At 48.7% G+C, this 18490-nt stretch overlaps 1 protein-coding gene across 8 annotated transcripts in view; it reads left to right on the top strand.

Moving 5' to 3' along the window:
* The window catches only part of LOC140658408 (H(+)/Cl(-) exchange transporter 5), a 45177-nt gene extending 29184 nt beyond the window's left edge, over window positions 1-15993 (top strand). For 5 of the 8 annotated variants that reach the window (XM_072876803.1, XM_072876805.1, XM_072876802.1 and 2 more), the window contains 10 exons: window positions 2055-2154; window positions 3621-3805; window positions 4426-4548; window positions 5055-5261; window positions 6232-6312; window positions 7134-7676; window positions 8888-9074; window positions 10491-10889; window positions 13093-13309; window positions 14188-15992. In XM_072876803.1, the coding sequence (XP_072732904.1) occupies window positions 2055-2154; window positions 3621-3805; window positions 4426-4548; window positions 5055-5261; window positions 6232-6312; window positions 7134-7676; window positions 8888-9074; window positions 10491-10889; window positions 13093-13309; window positions 14188-14278 (2133 nt within the window). In that variant the 3' untranslated portion in view covers window positions 14279-15992. Of the gene's footprint in view, window positions 1-2054; window positions 2155-3620; window positions 3806-4425; window positions 4549-5054; window positions 5262-6231; window positions 6313-7133; window positions 7677-8887; window positions 9075-10490; window positions 10890-13092; window positions 13310-14187 lie in introns of all 8 variants that reach the window. The other 3 variants (XM_072876800.1, XM_072876798.1, XM_072876806.1) reach the window with 3 other exon arrangements.
* The last annotated feature ends 2497 nt before the right edge of the window (window positions 15994-18490 follow it).

The following is an 18490-nucleotide window of genomic DNA, read 5'->3' as shown; positions in this document are numbered from 1 at the left end:
CTCTTCTGAAGACTTTTATTTACTTTAAAAGCTTTGGCGGATTTCTGATACACGCCTTAAATGCCTTAATGGGGCATGTTCTTATGCCATGTTAAGCTTGCTCGAGACTGAAGCATAGCAAAACCTGCAGTCCTACTCATGGACGGTGCACGCGTTATTTGGAAGAATTACATTGCTATTGCATGGTTTATAATGGAAGGATCTAAGCACCCATGATCCCATTTATCAATAAAGAAACAGACTGTTTTTTCTGCTCACACAATTGCCCCTGTGAATGATGCTCTTTCTATTGGAATTTTTTTGTGCTGCATGTTTGAGAAAACTAAGTGCAGTTCTTTCAGAATTCATTCCCAGGACTTCACCGCTCTCTGCAATTAAAGGAATCTGCTTAGAAAGCAAGGGATGCTTTAAATAAAGTACCGATGTCCCCAGCATACTCCTGATATACGAGAAGCCCTTGCTAGCAGAACTCTTGCAGGGTGCTGACTGAACTCAACTTGTCTATTTGCTTGCCAAAATATTCTTTAATTATTTTTTTCCCTGAGCCTCACAAAACAGCTTGTGTCTTAATAACAGTGCACAAACTGAACACAGTCCCTGCTCAGTGTGCGAGTACATACAATGCAGTAAAATGCCCAAACTCGCGCAAGCAGAGACCCAATTAAGGGGCTCCATGCCCCCGCTACCTCCTGCCCAAAAAACTGTTCCCATCTATGGTACAAACCCAAAAGACTTCTCACACGTATGCCCCCATGCACAGATGCCTGTGTACGAAGATGATGCCCGTCAGCGTGGAACAGGACTATCCATTTCCCATCTGCAGAGAGGTTACTTGTATAAAAAGACCGCCTCTGTCTTTATCGAAAGAAGCTGAAATCAGGTCAGGGCAGAAGTTCCTGCTGGCCAGAGAGGTGTAGGGTTGGTCCAATGAAAAGAAATATAAAGGACACAGTTTTGGCACTCACCCCAACCCCTGCCTTGATTCAGTAGCAGTTCTTCTCATGATCAGTGCAGCATTTGAAAGACAAAAACTCAGAGGAAAAAAAACAAACGATGCTCGCTCAGGCAGAAAGGATTCTTACTTTATTTATTCCTCATTTAGTGAGTATTAGTTGTTGGCATCAATGTGCCTTTTTATCTGGGAATAGTAGTGGTGTACTGGAACGTTTCCCTTGGGAGGGGCGGCCGGGGTGATGGGCGCACACAATAGCTGTTCTGTCACCCTTTTGTCTGCCTGTCAAGAGCAGTGAGACTGACAGGCTTCAGCCGTCCCTGCCGGACGGACGCAGGCAGAGCAGGGCCAGAGCCTCTGAGGAGGAGCTCGCCCTCCTGGGGCATCTAGGGCGGGTCTGAGCCCCACTTTCCAGTGCCCCCAGCACAGCCTGGTTCCCAGCCTGACCATTCCTCTGTGTCGGTGTTAAACCTGCGACCCGCCTCGTGTCTGGCTGAGCAGCGCTTGGCAGAGTCTCCTCTGCTCAAAGCAACATCTCGTTTGTATTGCCGATGGCGAGGTAGTAGCTGGAGACTATGAAATGCTGGTGACAGCTTCTGTTTGCTCTCACCGTTGGTGGGCATCGATACCCACGAGGCCGTATTGGTAAATTGCTGGGGGCAAAAGTGCTTGAACGGTTTCTTCAGGGTTTGGATTTGCTTGTGGCATCAGGATATTGGTAACTTGCTATTACTAACACGTAACGGCTTTAAAAGATTAAGGGATGAGTTTTGTCTTGTTTTTATGCAGGAGAGACACCTAGGAGGAAAGCGTTACTTGAATACTTCCTTTTTTGTTGGGAAGAATGGAAGTATCCTTGATCTGTTCTTGTACCTCTCCTAACCAGAGCTGCGTTTACTGTACCAGCTGTAAGAGCAGGCACTGCCTGATACTTTTTGTCTCTCCCCTCGAAGCAGAATATGTCATGATAGCTGTTGTTTTGAACGTTAGGGGCTATCTTCCACTAACGACATCACCATCTAGTTTCTAGAGCATTTACACCAAAGTAGATCAGTGTCATAACAGATTGTTGTTTCTTTTTGAAAAACAAAAACTTTTCTAGATCACCAGTAGAAGTAAAGAGTCCACGTGGGCACTGATACACAGCGTGAGCGATGCCTTTTCTGGCTGGCTGTTGATGCTTCTCATTGGGTTGTTGGCAGGTAAGAGCAAACCTCAATTTAAAACAAAGTCCTGGTTCTGCACTGCAGCATCAGTATCGATTCCTCCCACAAGCCCTGGCAGATCGCTAGAGCTGGAGATTTTGTCCCTGGAGCAAGGCTGTGCAAGGGGCTGCACTGATATTGATGGCTCTGCTGCTGCTTTGCAATTTATGGAAAATTATTTTTCAATGCTTTGAGGCCGTGCTTGTGTAAATACCCAGAGACAAACTGAGACTGAAAGCTGTCCTGGATGCTGCTCTGGATCTGCTGCTGGTACAGAGCTCTGAAATGAAATTAAAAAAAAAAAAAATCATCAAAGCAGAGCTGATCAAAATGCTGGGTCAGAGGAGAGTGTCATGCTGTACAGCATCTTCGCTGAACGTTCTTCGTTGACGCTGGCGAGGTTAATGCCAAGGACTGCCAGCAAGATTTTCTTCTTTCTTTTTTTTTCTACTATACTTAGATATAAAAAGTGAGAGAGTGAGAGGTGTTTCTTGGGAGGTCAGGCTTCTTTCAGAGGTTGACGGGCTGAGACCTTTTAAATGACTTCAGAAGCAAACTTTGGACCCAGTGCAGCAGAAGTAAATCGGTTGGATACAGATCTTCCCGACAGAAAGCAGCTAAGCGTTCATCACGAGGAATGAAATTAAATCTTCTGTTAATATTTACATAGGAAAGCTGCTAGCCAGTTTTTCATTAACTGGAAGATTTGCTAAATGTTTATTGCTACCTCTGGAGCTTGTGCTAGCACTTGCTCGTACAGATCAGAGGTCTCTGTTCCTGGCCTCTGTCTTGATGTGGCGTTTTAGTTGAGAACAGAGCTGATTGCAGCATTTGTCTGTGGGGATTGTAGGAGTTATTCTTAACAGAAAAATAAGAAATTGCTTGAAGATTCCTCTTTTAAAAATCTGAATTACTTTCTCTACTGGCTGTCTGCTTGCTTTGTCTCACTCGCCACAGTTGTAACTTCCCCTCCTTTTTTTTTTTTTTTAATTGGAATTGGAAATGTTTTCTCCAAATTCAAATGCCTGTCACAGTCTTCGCGTTGTTAATGTAACTCCTGGATTCCAGCTCTTGTGCTGGAGACTGGTGACACGTTTTGTCTGTGTCCTCCAGAAATGCAGTACGTCCCCCTCTGCCTCTCGGACTACTTGCTGTGCTATATTTAATAAGCGCTCTTTCAGTGTAAATGAGAAGAATTAATTTCTAGTGATGTAGGGTGGGTTTGAACACCGTTTGCGATGGTCAACCTTTGAAATATTATTAGGCATGCTTTGTTTCCTGACCTACTCTTTTCAATATATATACTTAAGCAAATCTAGAATAAAAGTTAATTGTAGGCAAAAATATCAGTACTGCTCTATTTGTTGGTAGGCGAGTAAAAAATTAGTAGGGCAGACTGTAACCTTCAGATATTTGAGTCTGCGTAAGGCAATTATTAATTTTTTTTTTTCCCTTTAAACCAGGTTCCTTAGCAGGTCTGATAGACATTGCTGCCCACTGGATGACAGATTTGAAAGAAGGAGTGTGTTTAGCAGGCTTCTGGTTTAACCATGAGCACTGCTGCTGGAAATCCAACACAACCTTTACAGACAGAGACAAGTGTCCCGAGTGGAAGAGCTGGTCCCAGCTGATCCTTGGCCATGGAGAGGTGACGTGGTGTGCCTACAACTGTTTTTGCTGCCAAATGTCCCGTTTCCCCAGCCTGTATCGCCCCTTGCTAGCGATCTGGATGTATGTGCCAGAAGTGCAAGCTCTATGGGTGGTTCAGTGGTTTAACATTCATCGCTGGGGTCTTCCAAGGGTGTCAGTAAACTCAAACAAGTCACTTTGTGTTGTCCTCGGAGGGGAAGCAAAACACTGACACATTTACAAGTGCAGTGTTTTAGTAATTCTCCAAGACTTGCTTCTCGGAGGATATTTTGCCCACGGATGTTTTCGAGGAATGCCAGATGAGCTGGAGTCTCGTGTTTCTGGCAGCTCTATCCAGCGGAGCAGCCCGCTTGACTGGGACACCACTTATCCCAGTACCAAGCTACTTGCGTACCTTGTTTGCTATTTTATGTAACGGTCTTTGGAGATACGATTGGTTCAGATCCCCGTAACCCAGCAAATGTAACTTGTCCTTGAAACCTCAGACTTCCTGTAGTTCTCTTCGGTTTTGGCTGATGTGAGACTACCTGCTCTTTCTGTGTGCTTGCTTCCCGTGCGCAGGCTTGATGTGATCTCAGTTGAAATGATCTAATTTGGGTAACTTTCTCTGCGTTTCAGGGGGCTTTTGCATATATTCTCAACTACTTCATGTACGTTATCTGGGCCTTGCTATTCTCCCTTCTTGCTGTGTTACTTGTGAAGGGGTTTGCTCCTTATGCCTGTGGCTCGGGGATCCCAGAGGTGAGTGAGAATGAAAGTGGGTTGGGTTTTTTTAAGGTGGGGTGGGGGTCCACCATCCAAAGATTACGAGTGCCTGCTATGGAATAATAATTTCTTGCACTGTAGATGGTGGCTTAATATAGGGGCTTTTTTCCAAACTATTCCTGAAACATGTCTTAAGTACTTAAGTCTCCATGCAGTCCCTTTAAAAACTAAAATGTTTTGGCATTTACTGCAGGAGGTACGAACAAAAGCACACCGTTTGTGTAAGACGGGCTACAAAAGCTAGCCTCAGGCGTTTCTTCAGCAGGGATAGTGGCCCTGAAGGAAATACTCAAATGGCTGTTTCTGCCTTTGCATGGAGGGATATTTTTACCGACTCTATATGTTACTTTTGATAGCTGTGGGGGGGGACTCTGAACGCTGTAGGGGAAAGTCGAGGGCAGGATCGGGAGCGCCTAGTAAAACAGGAGCTCTGAGCAGGGCTTGAATGAAAGCCTGTAGAGCTTTGTGTGCTTGACTTCCAGATCAAAACTATCTTAAGTGGTTTCATCATTAGAGGCTACCTGGGCAAGTGGACGCTGATCATCAAAACCATCACCTTAGTGTTGGCGGTGTCCTCTGGGCTGAGCCTGGGCAAAGAGGGGCCCCTGGTGCACGTCGCCTGCTGCTGTGGAAACATCTTATGTCATCTCTTCACCAAATACAGGAAGAACGAAGCGAAGCGCAGAGAGGTACGGAGAGGCACCGATGTTGTCAAACTGCTGAGGTAGCGTGGGGAGACCGGTGGGTCTGGCGCCTTGCGCTGAATGTAAGTTGTTCTGGTTTGGCATGTTCTTGGTGTGCCTCAGCGCAACACCTAGTTGGAGCAAAAGCCACCACAGCATCTCCCCAGTGCAGGTCGTCATCTCATTTGTGATGGGAGCGCTCGCTGGCACTCACCTGCTGCCGACCCAGTTCTGCAACGCTTGTCCGTTTGCCATGCAACTCCATAAACTATGCTGGGACTGTTTGAGGGACCTGGACTTGGCCGTAGGCATAGAATGAAGGGCTTTGATTTCAGGGACACAGCGATGGGCATGGTGTAAGAGCCAAACTAACATCTCATGTGAAGCTCATGAGTGTTTCCTCACAGTGCCGTAAGGCTTTTCTCTGGATGAGTCACTGGAGATCGGTTAATGTGAGATGCGTAGTATCACATTGGCCAATTTGCCTTCTGCTAAACCAAAACCAACAGAACCCACCCAGTGGGCTGGCAGGGTTTTGGGTGGCCCCACAGCACCTCTAGTTCCACTGTGTTACCCTCTTCTGAGAAATGGTATGAACGCGAGACAGGCAAAGTGTGTTCTGGGAGGTGAAATTACTGCCGTTCTGTTTTACTGAAGCTTTGTCTAAGGTGAAAGCACAGCACGAAATCAGCTGAAACAGAAAAAGGTAATTGCCAGTGATGCCACTTCTACCGATTTGAGGGTGGGACTGTTGAAATGCTACCACCAATGTTTTTGTAGCTGCTTGCAGCCCTTCTCCCTAGGGAATTGGCTCGCTCCATCTTTTCCCCGCCGTCTTTAAAACAGGTCAGACCCTGGCTTACTGTGCACTCACTGGGGATAAAGATTGTACAAATTTAAGTAAAGACAAACAAAAAAAGGGGGAAGGTTTGGAGGGGGGCTGAAAAGGTCTGACTGTCTTTGGTTTCTCTCTTAGGTTTTATCAGCAGCTGCAGCTGCTGGTGTGTCTGTAGCTTTTGGTGCACCGATTGGAGGAGTGCTCTTTAGTCTGGAAGAGGTAACATCAGCATTTTCTATTTGCTCTTGGCGAGCTGTTTTATTGCAAGAACTGACCCTGCTGGTTTAAAAATACAGTCTGCTCATAACTGCTTGGGTGTGGAAAGGAGAGCCTGTTGAATACTGATTGGTGGTGTATTTACAAGGCCAAGCAACCTAAAAGCTTATTGGGGTTTCAGGTAATTCTTACGAATACTGGCTAGTTTATTTTGGATGATGTCTAGCCATAGCTTTGCAATAAACCTGTTGGTTTCCCCTGGTCTGTCCGTGCTCAGCAACACCGACTGCTCACAGCCACAGCCTCTGTCGTGTTTTCCATATGTCCACTCTCTCCTGACAACTCTGTCCCAGTGTACCTGGGAACAAACTTATCAAACCCCTTTTCTTCTCAAGGAACTTCTAATCCTTGTTCTTTTGATCCAGGCGTGAAATGGATCACCACTGCTTGCTTTCAGGGCTTAGCTCAGAGGAGGAACGGGATGGTTTTGCTCAGCTGAGCAGTAGTTGTGGTGGCAGCTATGGCAAGCACTGTTGTTTGGCACTTCTGGGCTTTGCAGAGCACGCAAGGCAAATCGTTCTCCGGATTCCGCTCATAGCTGATTTGTAACAGCTTTTATTATCCGAGTTAGTTGCCTCCACTTCAGGGATCACAGAAGGCACTTGCTGCAGTGGAAGTATGCAGGCCTGGACCCATCCTGGTCATTGCAATCTGCATTGAACGGGAGCTCAAAATAAAGCCTGGGGTGCTTGGCTGGGGAGGAGGGTATGTAGCCAGTGCACATTGATCTCAGTCCTGAATCTGCTTTTTTTTTTCCTTTTTAGGTCAGTTACTACTTTCCTCTCAAGACACTGTGGCGCTCCTTCTTCGCTGCTCTGGTCGCTGCATTTACCCTGCGCTCCATCAACCCTTTTGGGAACAGCCGCCTGGTTCTCTTCTACGTGGAGTTTCACATGCCATGGCATCTTCTGGAGCTTGTGCCATTCATCCTTTTGGGAATATTTGGTGGGCTTTGGGGAGCTTTCTTCATTCGCAGCAACATTGCCTGGTGCAGGCGACGCAAGACGACCAAGCTTGGTAAATACCCTGTGCTGGAGGTGTTTGTAGTGACTGCGATCACAGCCGTTCTGGCCTTCCCCAACGAGTACACCAGAATGAGCACTAGCGAGCTGATTTCCGAGCTCTTCAACGACTGTGGGATTTTGGACTCTTCCAAGCTCTGCGAGTATGTGAACGATTTCAACAGCACCAAAGGGGATGACCTGCCAGACCGAGCTGCTGGCCCGGGAGTTTACACTGCCATGTGGCAGCTGGCTTTGGCCCTTATAATGAAAGTCTTCATCACGATCTTCACCTTTGGAATGAAGGTAAGAATTGCCTGTAAAGGAGCTCATGTTCTTCTCATCCTCTGCAGGAACCCCACATCTTAGGGTTTTATTTGCTCAATAAACAGATGTGTTTTCCTCCCCAAGCCCTGTTAAGAAGGGAGCAAGGTGGTAGACTGCAATTATTTGTTCTGTTGCTTATAACTGAGGGCAGTGGAAACCTTTTAGCCGGAGCATGGGCACCAGATGCAGTCGCTGAAGCTGGTGTCTCAGGGCCTCATGTCCCATTTTCCAGACACAGAGTGCTTCTAAGTTGTCCTGCCTTAAGCCTTTTTGATGTATATGCAATAGCTAATTGCAAAGCAATCGCTATCTTAATTTGTAAATGTTTACTTATCATAGCTATTCCTTGGCCAGATGGTTCTGAACTTGTTTGGTGGCAGCCTCCCGAGCTGGGGATATACTGCCTAGGTCTGAGCTTTCCTGCAGTGGGGTTCAGCAGGTGGAGCTGAGCGTCTGCCCCTGCCCCCCAGTCCTCGAGTGGTCTGTCCAGAAAGGTGACCCCACCACAGAGGTTTGGACATCATTGCTGCCGTGAGGTGGTCGCTGACATTCAAGGGCAATCATCGAGTCTGTGAGAAAGACGTACAATGTGTGAGAAAGCTGTATGACAAGTGTGTAAAGGAAAGGGGGGAGATTCTCTGATTTCAAAGAACAGGAGCTTTCAGAGCCCTGGAACAGCTGAAGCACAGAGGTGAAACTTGCCGGCAGTGGCTCTGCTGGGTGTCACTTGGGCTGTGTGTACTAATTCCAGGCACCCTCACTTTCACGGTGGAGTTTGAATTTCTGCCAGGGAAGAAGGATGATTCCACTCCCCGTACGTGAAGCTGGCGGAGTGGGAAAATCCCGTGCAGGCAATAAACACGTACTCGTGTGGTTGGAAGGGCACGGGGGAGTGTTAGCAGTGTGCGGGCGAAGCTTTGTTATATTCTCTTGGGAAATAAGCTTTTGAAGAAAGCTTGTTCTGTCCACGCTAACCTCTTGTGTGGCTGTTTCTCCTGCTCAGAAAGGAGTAAATTCAAACTCCGTTGCAGAGACGCTAGAGCATGAGGGTGCAGGAAAGTGGTAGAGCAAGGCATCCTTGCCAGTTTTAACTTCAGCATAACTTCTAACGCAGTCCTGTTTCGAGCTTCCGTCACTAGTCTTTGAAACGTCTTGAGAAATGGCGTGTTTACCGGTGCGTGTTTTCTCAGGTCCCTTCAGGTCTCTTCATCCCCAGCATGGCGGTGGGTGCTATAGCAGGCAGATTGCTCGGAGTAGCCATGGAGCAGCTGGCCTATTACCACCACGACTGGGCCATCTTCAGCGGCTGGTGCAGCCAAGGAGCTGACTGCATCACTCCTGGCCTCTATGCAATGGTCGGGGCTGCAGCGTGTCTGGGTAAGCAAGATGTCTTGTGAAGGCCAAGCTGTGGTTGGGTCTTGGGTGGCCATGTAAAGAAGCGTGCCAGTGAAATGCTGCTGCTGTTCTCACAGCCCATAGAAGCTGGCTTCATCTCAAGAACAGGAAACTTTGTAGTAGAATATGCAATGTGTTTCTCATCCTGTTTGCATTCTTTTGCCAGCACCGAGCTGTCGTTGGACGTGACAGGTTTCAGTGGGGAGCCTCCTGAATAGGCAGCTAGAACAAATGAGACTGGCCAGGGACTTTAGATTTTGCTGTGGGGTTTTAATTCATTTTACTTCCTGTTCTGGCCTTAAATCTTATGATGCAACTCTTCTTTCAAGCACTCTGGTTTTTGGTAACACTTCTTCTGCTTGGCTGAATTTGAGAAATTGAGTGCACGTGACTGAACTTCACTTTCACTGCAATTCCCAATCCTCTCCTCCACGGAATAATATGTTTGACTCTTAAGGGACTACTTTACTGCATCAGGAGAAACTCTCATTTCAGGAACAATAAAAGCATGCTGCCAAAACCCATCTTTGGCCTTTTTAAAAGGGATACACCTTCTTGTGTGCATGTAATTGATGAAAAATAAATAAGGTTCTGCTTCATTAACTGTTCTGTTTACCAGTGGACAGTGCTAAAGGGTATGTGCCCCTTTAGGAGGTGGTTATTGGAGCAAAACTCCTGTAAAATATTTGGGAGTAGCTTTGGGACTTGACTCTCAAAAGCATAATTAAAATATGCCAAAACGAAATGCTGTTATAAAAACCCAATCTCAATATTTAAGAAGACTCATCTATTTTCTGTTGAAATGCCTCAACTCTTTTAGTGTTGAAAACCTGCAGGAGTGTAATGAACAGTAGTCAAAATGTCTGGCTGAAAGCCAGCAAACTGGCAAGGTCAATTGTCTGAAGCCCTTGCTGTTAGGGGAATTAACGCTGGTAACCAGAGGATGTGGGGATGCCACTTGCCTCTTGCGTAGAGCCTGTCAGAGGTTGCCTTTCATGACCTGCCTACGGAGGTGTGTATGAGGCCCTTCTATGGCATGGCCAGACTATTTTGCAGCTAGCTAAGTAACATGAGAGAAAGTTAGCCGTCTTTTAAGGTTGCTTCGGGGTTCAGGGAAAAACCCATCAAAAACACATAGCAAACCCTTATAAGCCAGCCCATGGCACGATATTCTGGAAGGGACGGATGGTTTCAGTACTGCGTTCTGCTTGTGTTTGGCTTCCACTGGAATGGTGAATGTGATGGAGGAGTCCAACAGTACAAACTCTTGCTGATACAAGACCTTCTCTAGGTGCGTTGGCAGAGGACAGCTGTAGCAACCCTCAGAACAGCTCTCCTGCCTGGAAGCCCCCAAAATTGCCTGTTCATGTTGTCTGTCTTCCTGTGTTCTGTTTGCAGGTGGGGTGACCCGAATGACTGTGTCACTAGTGGTCATTATGTTTGAGCTCACTGGTGGACTGGAATACATCGTTCCTCTGATGGCAGCAGCCATGACCAGCAAGTGGGTGGCTGATGCCATTGGGCGGGAAGGCATTTACGATGCCCATATTCGCCTCAACGGATACCCTTTCTTGGAAGCCAAGGAAGAGTTCTCACACAAGACGCTTGCGATGGACGTAATGAGGCCACGGAGGAGCGATCCTCCTCTGACTGTCATCACTCAGGACAGCATGACTGTAGAAGATGTTGAGACCATCATCAATGAAACCACGTACAGTGGCTATCCGGTGGTGGTGTCACGGGAGTCCCAAAGGCTCGTTGGATTCGTCCTCAGGAGAGACCTCATCATTTCAATTGGTAAGAGGCAAGATACTGCATAGATAAATGATGCTGTCAGAGGCCTTAAATGGCACCAGCTGTACTTCACTTGACGAGTTTAAACGCCCAGTAGTGATGGTGGCTGTGCTTACTGGCGCCTGCGTCTCCATCCCCGAGCAGCGTGGGGTCTGCATGCATTGAGTGCGAAGGACAGGATGGCTTGCCTGGTGCAATTAGTGTGGCCCTGCTGAATTCATAAACCTTAGGGCACAGTTGTGAAGCATGAGACTTCTTGCCAGCAAGAACTAAGCCTTTCTGACTTTGTGGATGACTGGATGTGGAAAGTTTTCTTAACTGTTAATGTCTCAAACCTTATTTTATTTCATTAAGGAAAAAAGCCTGGGTGGTCCATGTAGTGAATACTGGGTCATGTCCGAGGTGGTGCTGTCAAACCTATAAATATCGATACTGATGTTAGTGTCTTCCATCTCTCTTCACCACTGAAAGCCAGCCTGGTCTTTCACTTGTGCGTTGGTGGCTGTGAGGCAGGTGGTGTGCGGTGCTGGCAGGACTCGGTAAGCACTGTCCTGGCATCACTCAGATGCCATTTCCGTCTGTGATGCGAGTCGAGCTCCTTTGGAAACAACACCGCCATATTACAATTTAGGGCACGTTTCGGCTCCTCTTACTCTCCAGTTTCTTAGAAACCTGCAAGTGCTGTTTCCCAGCATGGGACCCGAGTGGAAGGTCTGGTCACGTTGTCTCTTGCTGGCTTGGCAAGACAGTATGTCTTCTCTTGATGAAGCAGGAGAAATCTGTGTGTTAGGGTTGAGGGGTACACGGGCATGCGAGTCCTTAAAAATTGCATCTGCGCTGGAGTGAAAATTGGGCATAAGGGTACCAAGCCCCACACTCTCATGCAAGCTGAATCCGTATGGTTTGTGTCCAGCTGTAGCTCAGACTCCAAGCATCTGCGCTGAGCTTGGGTGACGAGCTTGGGTGAGCTGGAGCTGCTCGCACGCTTCCTTGCTGGGAGGGGGGTGGCAGTTACCTTGGACAAAAGCAGAAGGTGATCATGGAGGACTGAAGACGCATGAGCTCTGCAGTGTGTTCTCCAGCGCATGGCTGAATGCGCTGCTTCGCTCAAGCTCGATGACTTTCTGTATGGGTGGCGTGAGGGCTTGGTCCTGAGGTAGCTTTGTCCCATGGCAGCGCTGGAGTAGTTTTTATCATTCACTTGCCTGCAGCTATAAATCAACCCCGTGTGTTCCCTCTGTCTTTTAAGATAAGTTTTCGGTGTCAGTTTTAGGATGTGCAATACAGTCTTTTGGAGCACGTGAATATTGCTCTCGTTCTTCTGATAAGTATCTGGCCAAATGCTTATGACAATATGGGATGAAATACAGAAAAAAGTGCACTATCATATTATAATTCTGCGCGTTGCCTTCCTTCTGTAAGGCTGCTTTGTGGAATGACCACGAATTCTTGCATTTGCGGTGTTCTGAATCTCCGGGGACTCGTTAAGAGTAATCTTTTCCTCAAGATACACACAGTAACGCACTGTTGTGTGCTACAGGGCGGGATTTAGCTTTTGATGGCCAGCTCTGAATATCCAGTCTGGTGTTTGGGCTGCCAGGCTGGCCCCTTCCCGGTGAGTCTTGGAATGTGAATACCAGATCGGAGCTGCAGTGTGGCAGATGTCCAGATTGCCCGTGTAGCAGGAGTGTAATGCGCTAGTGTGAATATCTGAGTGAGGGCAAGTACTTGCCTTGTTTTCTGTTCTTGACCCTAGTCACGGGCATGGAGCCTGAGCCAGTAGGTTAAAAATACTTCTTTAGCTGCTCTGCATGGTACCCAAATCGGTGACTGATAAAAGTACAAAGCATGTTATCTACCTCCTCTTAAAACTGGGAAGTGAAAGATCTCCAGGACTTGCATTTATATGGCCAGAGCAAAATGCTGAGATGCGTGGCAGCCTTGACATCGGGCGAAGCGTGTGCTGATCTCACCCCTGGGGTGAAACTTTGGAGAGCTTAGAGGTTATGATGTAGTTACTAGAAGATAGGACGGAAACATATCGTACCCTCCTTGGGTCATCGGTTGCCTTGAGGAACAGCGCAGGTGAAGGGAAGGAATGGACTTTTAAGGCCATCCCACTGTGGGCAGAGAGAGAAAAGGGTACGCTCTTCAGTTTGGAAAAGGAAAGGAGGGATGACATTTAATCAAATATTTCTTCTTCCAGAAAATGCCCGGAAGAAGCAGGATGGGATTGTGAGCACTTCAATTATTTATTTCACTGACCACTCTCCTCCGCTGCCTCCAAGCTCCCCCTCTATGCTGAAACTCAGGAGCATCCTGGACCTCAGTCCTTTCACAGTGACAGACCAAACGCCTATGGAAATCGTCGTGGATATATTCCGCAAGCTGGGATTGCGCCAGTGCCTGGTTACTCACAACGGGTAAGAATGCTGCAGGCAGAGCCCTGGGGCCCCAGGATTGCCTGTAGACCTGAGTCCAAACCTCCTCTCCTTTGAGTGAGCAAAGGCCCCTGATGTGTAGAGCACTGAGCATCAGCTGGAGTTGTTGTTACCTGGAAAAAAGCAATTGTGAAACCCCTGAGCCTCCTTCCCGTTGAAGCAGTAGCGTAAAGGCTGTGAGGCGAAGGCACAGCTCCGTAGGGTGATGGGTCCCTCAAACCGATGGAAAGGGCTCACGGCCTCCTCTCAGATCTGGCCACGTGTATCACGTAACCACTTGAGTTTGCTTTGGTGTCGATCAGAAACAGCGTGTTTGGTGAGGTGGGGAGGAATGAGGGCAAAGATAGAACTGGAGCGATCTGTTCCCTGAAGCCTGGCACCGGCAGGAATTCTCTCCCTGTTGCCTGCTGCGCTGCGTTTGCACCAGCTGATCTTTTCAGCTCCTGGCAGACGCTGCGTTGCTCAGCATCGCTCCCCGCAGACGTTCTGCCCAATTCCCTGGCTCCTGCCCTGCCTTCCAGCACCTTTCTGAAAGCAAGAGTACTAGGACTCTTGCTTGCTGAGAGTACTAGGACTTAAAACGCAGCACTAGACATTCAGGTTGATCTTTTTGGAGAAGGTGGGTGTTCATAGTTATTGGCATTTGTCTCTATAGAACCTAATATAACCACCTTACCGTTTTTAGTGTAAAATACCGATAGAGTTTCTGTTGGGGCTTGCGAGCGCCGTGCTTTGTGTGGAGCGTCGGCGCTGTGATCCAAAAAGGCACTTCAGTTACAGTTGCCCTGTGTGAAGCTATGTGAGAGCAAGGATACCTTCTGCGGGTGTTGATGCGCTAAAATCGTGTTTTCATTTTTCAGGAAGCTACTCGGGATCATTACCAAAAAGGATGTATTAAAGCACATTGCACAGCTGGCTAACCAGGACCCAGATTCTATACTCTTCAATTAAAGGCAGACTAGTAGGTATTATGTGTTCACCACAAAAGAAACTTTATAGAAGATCCTGGATATACTTTCCTATTTTTATTGAGACCCTGGAACTGTTTTCAGCATTTCCTTCCATGGAGCTGAAGAAGATAATGTTTTTTCTACCAGATAACCAATTGCACTACATAATCTGTGGAACATAATCTTCTTTTTAGAAGAAAAAAAAGACTTTATTTACGTTGCTTTTGTGAAGTTGCATTGGAAAGATTCCATGAAGGAGTAAAAGCAAAATGCTATAGAATTATATCTCCTCTTCTTATTTTATGTGAACTCTTGTTACTAATGTGGGGAGGAAAAGACCAGGTCTATACCTTCAGAAGTTTTGAAGGAGAAGGATGATTTTGCACACAGCATTCAGGTGGTGGCAGAAAGGTGTGGTTGTAACTCAGGGGTGGTGTATTCCCAATTAGCCACTTGGTAAAAATAAGAACCTTGTAAAGTCAAAATAGGGGAGGGGGAAAAAAAAAATTGGCTAGCTGAGGGTGTCTTGCTGAAAGAAGGAAAAAAACCCCACAAAACCAAACCCCCCAGAAGACCAGATCTCCTTAAAATTGGTCCCAGTTTCTGATTGGGAAGAAGCTTATTTTGATTAATCTTCTGTGAATGTATTTAAGTACTCTGCCGCTGCCTTGCCAGGAGAACCCCGAGGAGGAGGCAGAAGGAGTTAACAGTTGTATTCTCATCGTGATCCCTTTTTCCGATATATGCCTAAGGATTTCTTCTCCTTGATTTCCCTTGAGCATGTAATTAAAATCGCAAAGGCTGAGTCCGAAGTTATCGCCCCGCCTTTACTGCACTTCCCGGTAAACTCTGATCATGTTTAGATATTGCACAACTGACCTCTTCCTTAATCAGCAGTGTCTTAGGTGGCTGAGGATGTCCTGCTGGAGAGCCCTGCGCCCGGGACGTTTACGTGGATGCGTGTGCTGTTCCCTGCTCCTCTCCTCAGCCCCGCACCCGACTCAGGCCCGGATCCTGGCTCTGGGATTGGCAACACTGCCACTTTACGTACGTGCACCGCTCGGTGTCTCTCCTTTTGCCAACAACTATGCAATAAAGCCCTTCCTGACCACTGTCGGCCAATAACTCGTTCCACGTCTGTGCTCCTCAAGTCCCTGTCCCAGATCTTATCAAATTATTTTCCTGTTAATAAAATTGTGACCGTTTACTGGAATTTTGAAGGTATGCGAATGCTTTCGGAGGTCGATGTTGTTCATCGTGGCTTCAGTCCGTAGCAGACATCGTTTTACGGTCCGTGGCTGAGGCTTGTCGGTGGCAGCAGAGCTTCCTCTGGCTCACCACCGAGGCTGCAGAAGGGAGCCAAGCTGTTGAGTAATGGCCAAGAATTAAGGAGCGAGGGCTCTGGCTGTGCTTCCTGAGGGACTAACCTCCGGCAGCTGAGCAGGTATTGCACTTCGCACAGCCTCAGCCGCAGAGGCCGTGGTAACAACTCCCCTTGTCCCCGCCGGCACCCACAGACCCGGGCTGAGGCTCGGTGGCAGGAGGCGATGGGTTCTCTGCGTGAGGCTGCTGCCGCTGCCCGGGATAAAGCTGTTCCCTGGGGGAGCAGGGACTCCTGGCTAGAGGTGGCTGAAGCTTGGTCAGTCTTAAACTCTCTCAAATATACACAAATTCCTCATCTCTCCTTGGAGCAGAAGCCAGCTTATTTATTTTCCAAAGCCAGCCAACAGCGAGTACCTGCTGCCACTGCTTTAACCTGGCAGGGAGGTGGTGATGTCTTGAATTCTGGTATAGCTTAAAGCTGAATCAAACCAAGATGTTACTAATGGATCAGACACCTTCTGCTTAGAAAATAAATGCCTTGACTTTGTCTGTGGTGGTTTTGTACAGCAGGAGATGGTTGCTGAGTTGAAACAAAGACCGCAGCGTGCCCGTGAGTCGCTCACAACTCGAGATGCTTTGCGTTCTGCCTCGGCCGTGGCTGTCGGCAGGCTTTGCCTGGTGGCAGCAAAAGCTTTGCCTTTAAATGCTGGGGTTTTTGTCCTCTTTGGAGAGGGTTGTCCCCCTCTTGCCAGATGGATGCTCTGTGAGTCTGGGTGTGAGTCCAGGGAAGAAGCTGCCGCCTTCCGCTTCTCCAGGGGATGTCTGCACTGGAAGAGGCTGGGGATGCCTGTCCCCTGCATGCAGGCTTCTCTTCCCAGCTTGGGACAGCAGGAAGACAAAGCTTTTTTCCACTTTTCTGCTTACCTTACAATACGCAGGAAGGCTCTAGCTTGAAAAATATGGTCCCTGCCTCAGTTAGATCCGCAATACGTGAGAGCCCGTTCCTCTCGTCCTGGTGGGAAGGCTGCAGCAGCGTGGTGCGAAGGTAAGGGCAAGAGGTGCCAAAAGGGAAACCCGTGAGCAGGCTGGAGCCGCGCGGCTGGCCGGTGGGCTATCCCAGATGCTCTTGGGGAAGCGGCAGGGCAGGGAGCATGCCGTCGGAGGGGACCGCAGCCGCTCTGCCGTCTGGGCGTGGGAGCGCTGGGAACCCAGGGCAGCTCGGGGCAGGAAACACCTGCCCGGCAGCGCAGGGGCTACGCCAGCGGGCAAGCTCCCAGCTCCGCCGCGGCCGTCGGCGTGGAGGTGTTTTTGCGTGGGAGAGGCGTCCTCGGGAGGCTGGCCTGAGAAAATCCTGCACAGGGAGGTGAGAGTGTGGGAAAGCACAGCCCCTGGCTTTGCGGGAAAGCCCGGTAGAGCTGGGCTTTAGAGAGGCTCAGTCCTTGGCACGGGCAGGATTTCGAGTCTTCGTGATGCCAAACCAAACGTGCTGACGATGGGCAAGTAAAAGAGAAACGCTGCAATGGTACAGGACCTTGCTTTGCCTCTTGCTTGAGCAGATCTCTCAGTTTCTGCTTCTTTCTAATCTGGATCTAATCCCCGGTGCGAATGGGGTGCGTGCTTTGACGGCTGGAGGCCTGGCACGCGTGGGCAAGGTGCAAATAGGAGCTTGGAGCGTGACTTTGTAGCTGCTCTGGATGCGAAAACCTGCTGACCCCATTGACCAACGTAAATGGTGTCTGTGTAAGGGAAATACTCATTTCAGCTCCAGACCTGTTTCTAAGCTGTAGTTCTCTGCGTAGGGAAACTTGCAGCAAAATTACCCGATCGTCGTTATTGCGTTAGCTACAGCAGTGATGCGCTGTGCCCAGAACGTGAGGCTGACGGGGGGGTTGTGCAGGTATAGATGTATAGCTCTATACGGGGATGGGTGCCTTCGTCCCCCAGCAAGATGCGGGTTAGAGAAGCTCCTGGCTGTTTGCTGTCTGCTTTTATTGAATTCCTTTAATTCCTACAAAAGTAAGTTCAACTCCTTCATCAAAAATCCTGTGCAGGGGAGAGACCGTACTCAGTTTTTTTAACTCGAGCGCTCTCTCCGCTGGCCCTAGGCAGCGGTGCTGGCTGGGAAGGGGTTCCCCCGCCCCAGGGCGGTTTGCGCTGCTGCGAAGGGTTTTGCCCCGTCCAGTTCTTGCTTTTCCATTGCTTTACCGTCGGAACGACTCCAGGAGGAGCCCTGGGGTTTCTCTCCAGCAAACAGCTGGTTATGCAAGTCAGAGCCGGAGACAATCCGTACGCTTGATAAATAACACCAAGCCCGTGACCTCCTCAGCTGAGCAAGAAACGGTGCTTGCAGCACTGGGTTGACCACCCGGAGAGAAAGCGGGGGTTGATGCTCTTGTAAATGCCTTTTTCATCTGCTGCTAAAACCTCCGAACTCCAGGGTGACACTGCGAGGAGGTGGCCGTAGGGCACCCTCCTCTTTAGCCTCACCCCGAAAAGGAAGGGACCTGCCGGGGGGTGTTAGGATACCATATTTATGAGGTACATTAGTGGGGACCCTTCTGGGGAGCGGTTTGGATGCCTGCCCTGGCCGTCGGCCTTCTTAAGGGCAGGATGAGAGTTGGGGTAGGTGACTTTGCGCTTCCCCCAGCCTAGTGCTGGGGGTTGAACGGGACGCAAAATGCACGAGGTAGTTTGTTATGGAGGTACGGGGCCAGCGGGCTCTCACCGACGCTCTGCTGCTCGCCTCGTCTTCTCTGCCTGGCCACGGAGAAGCTCCAGTCCTCTGAACTTCACCTTAACGAAATGCGGTGGATGAGGGAGCCCGGTGCCATCCCTTTCCCCCTGCCAGGTTCCCAGCTGGACTAAGGCAGCCGATACGGGGGTGTCCGTG

Source organism: Ciconia boyciana, chromosome 12, assembly GCF_034638445.1.
Source record: "Ciconia boyciana chromosome 12, ASM3463844v1, whole genome shotgun sequence".
In the NCBI taxonomy this organism is placed as follows: Eukaryota; Metazoa; Chordata; class Aves; order Ciconiiformes; family Ciconiidae; genus Ciconia; species Ciconia boyciana.
This window is presented reverse-complemented; position numbering and strand designations above follow the sequence as displayed.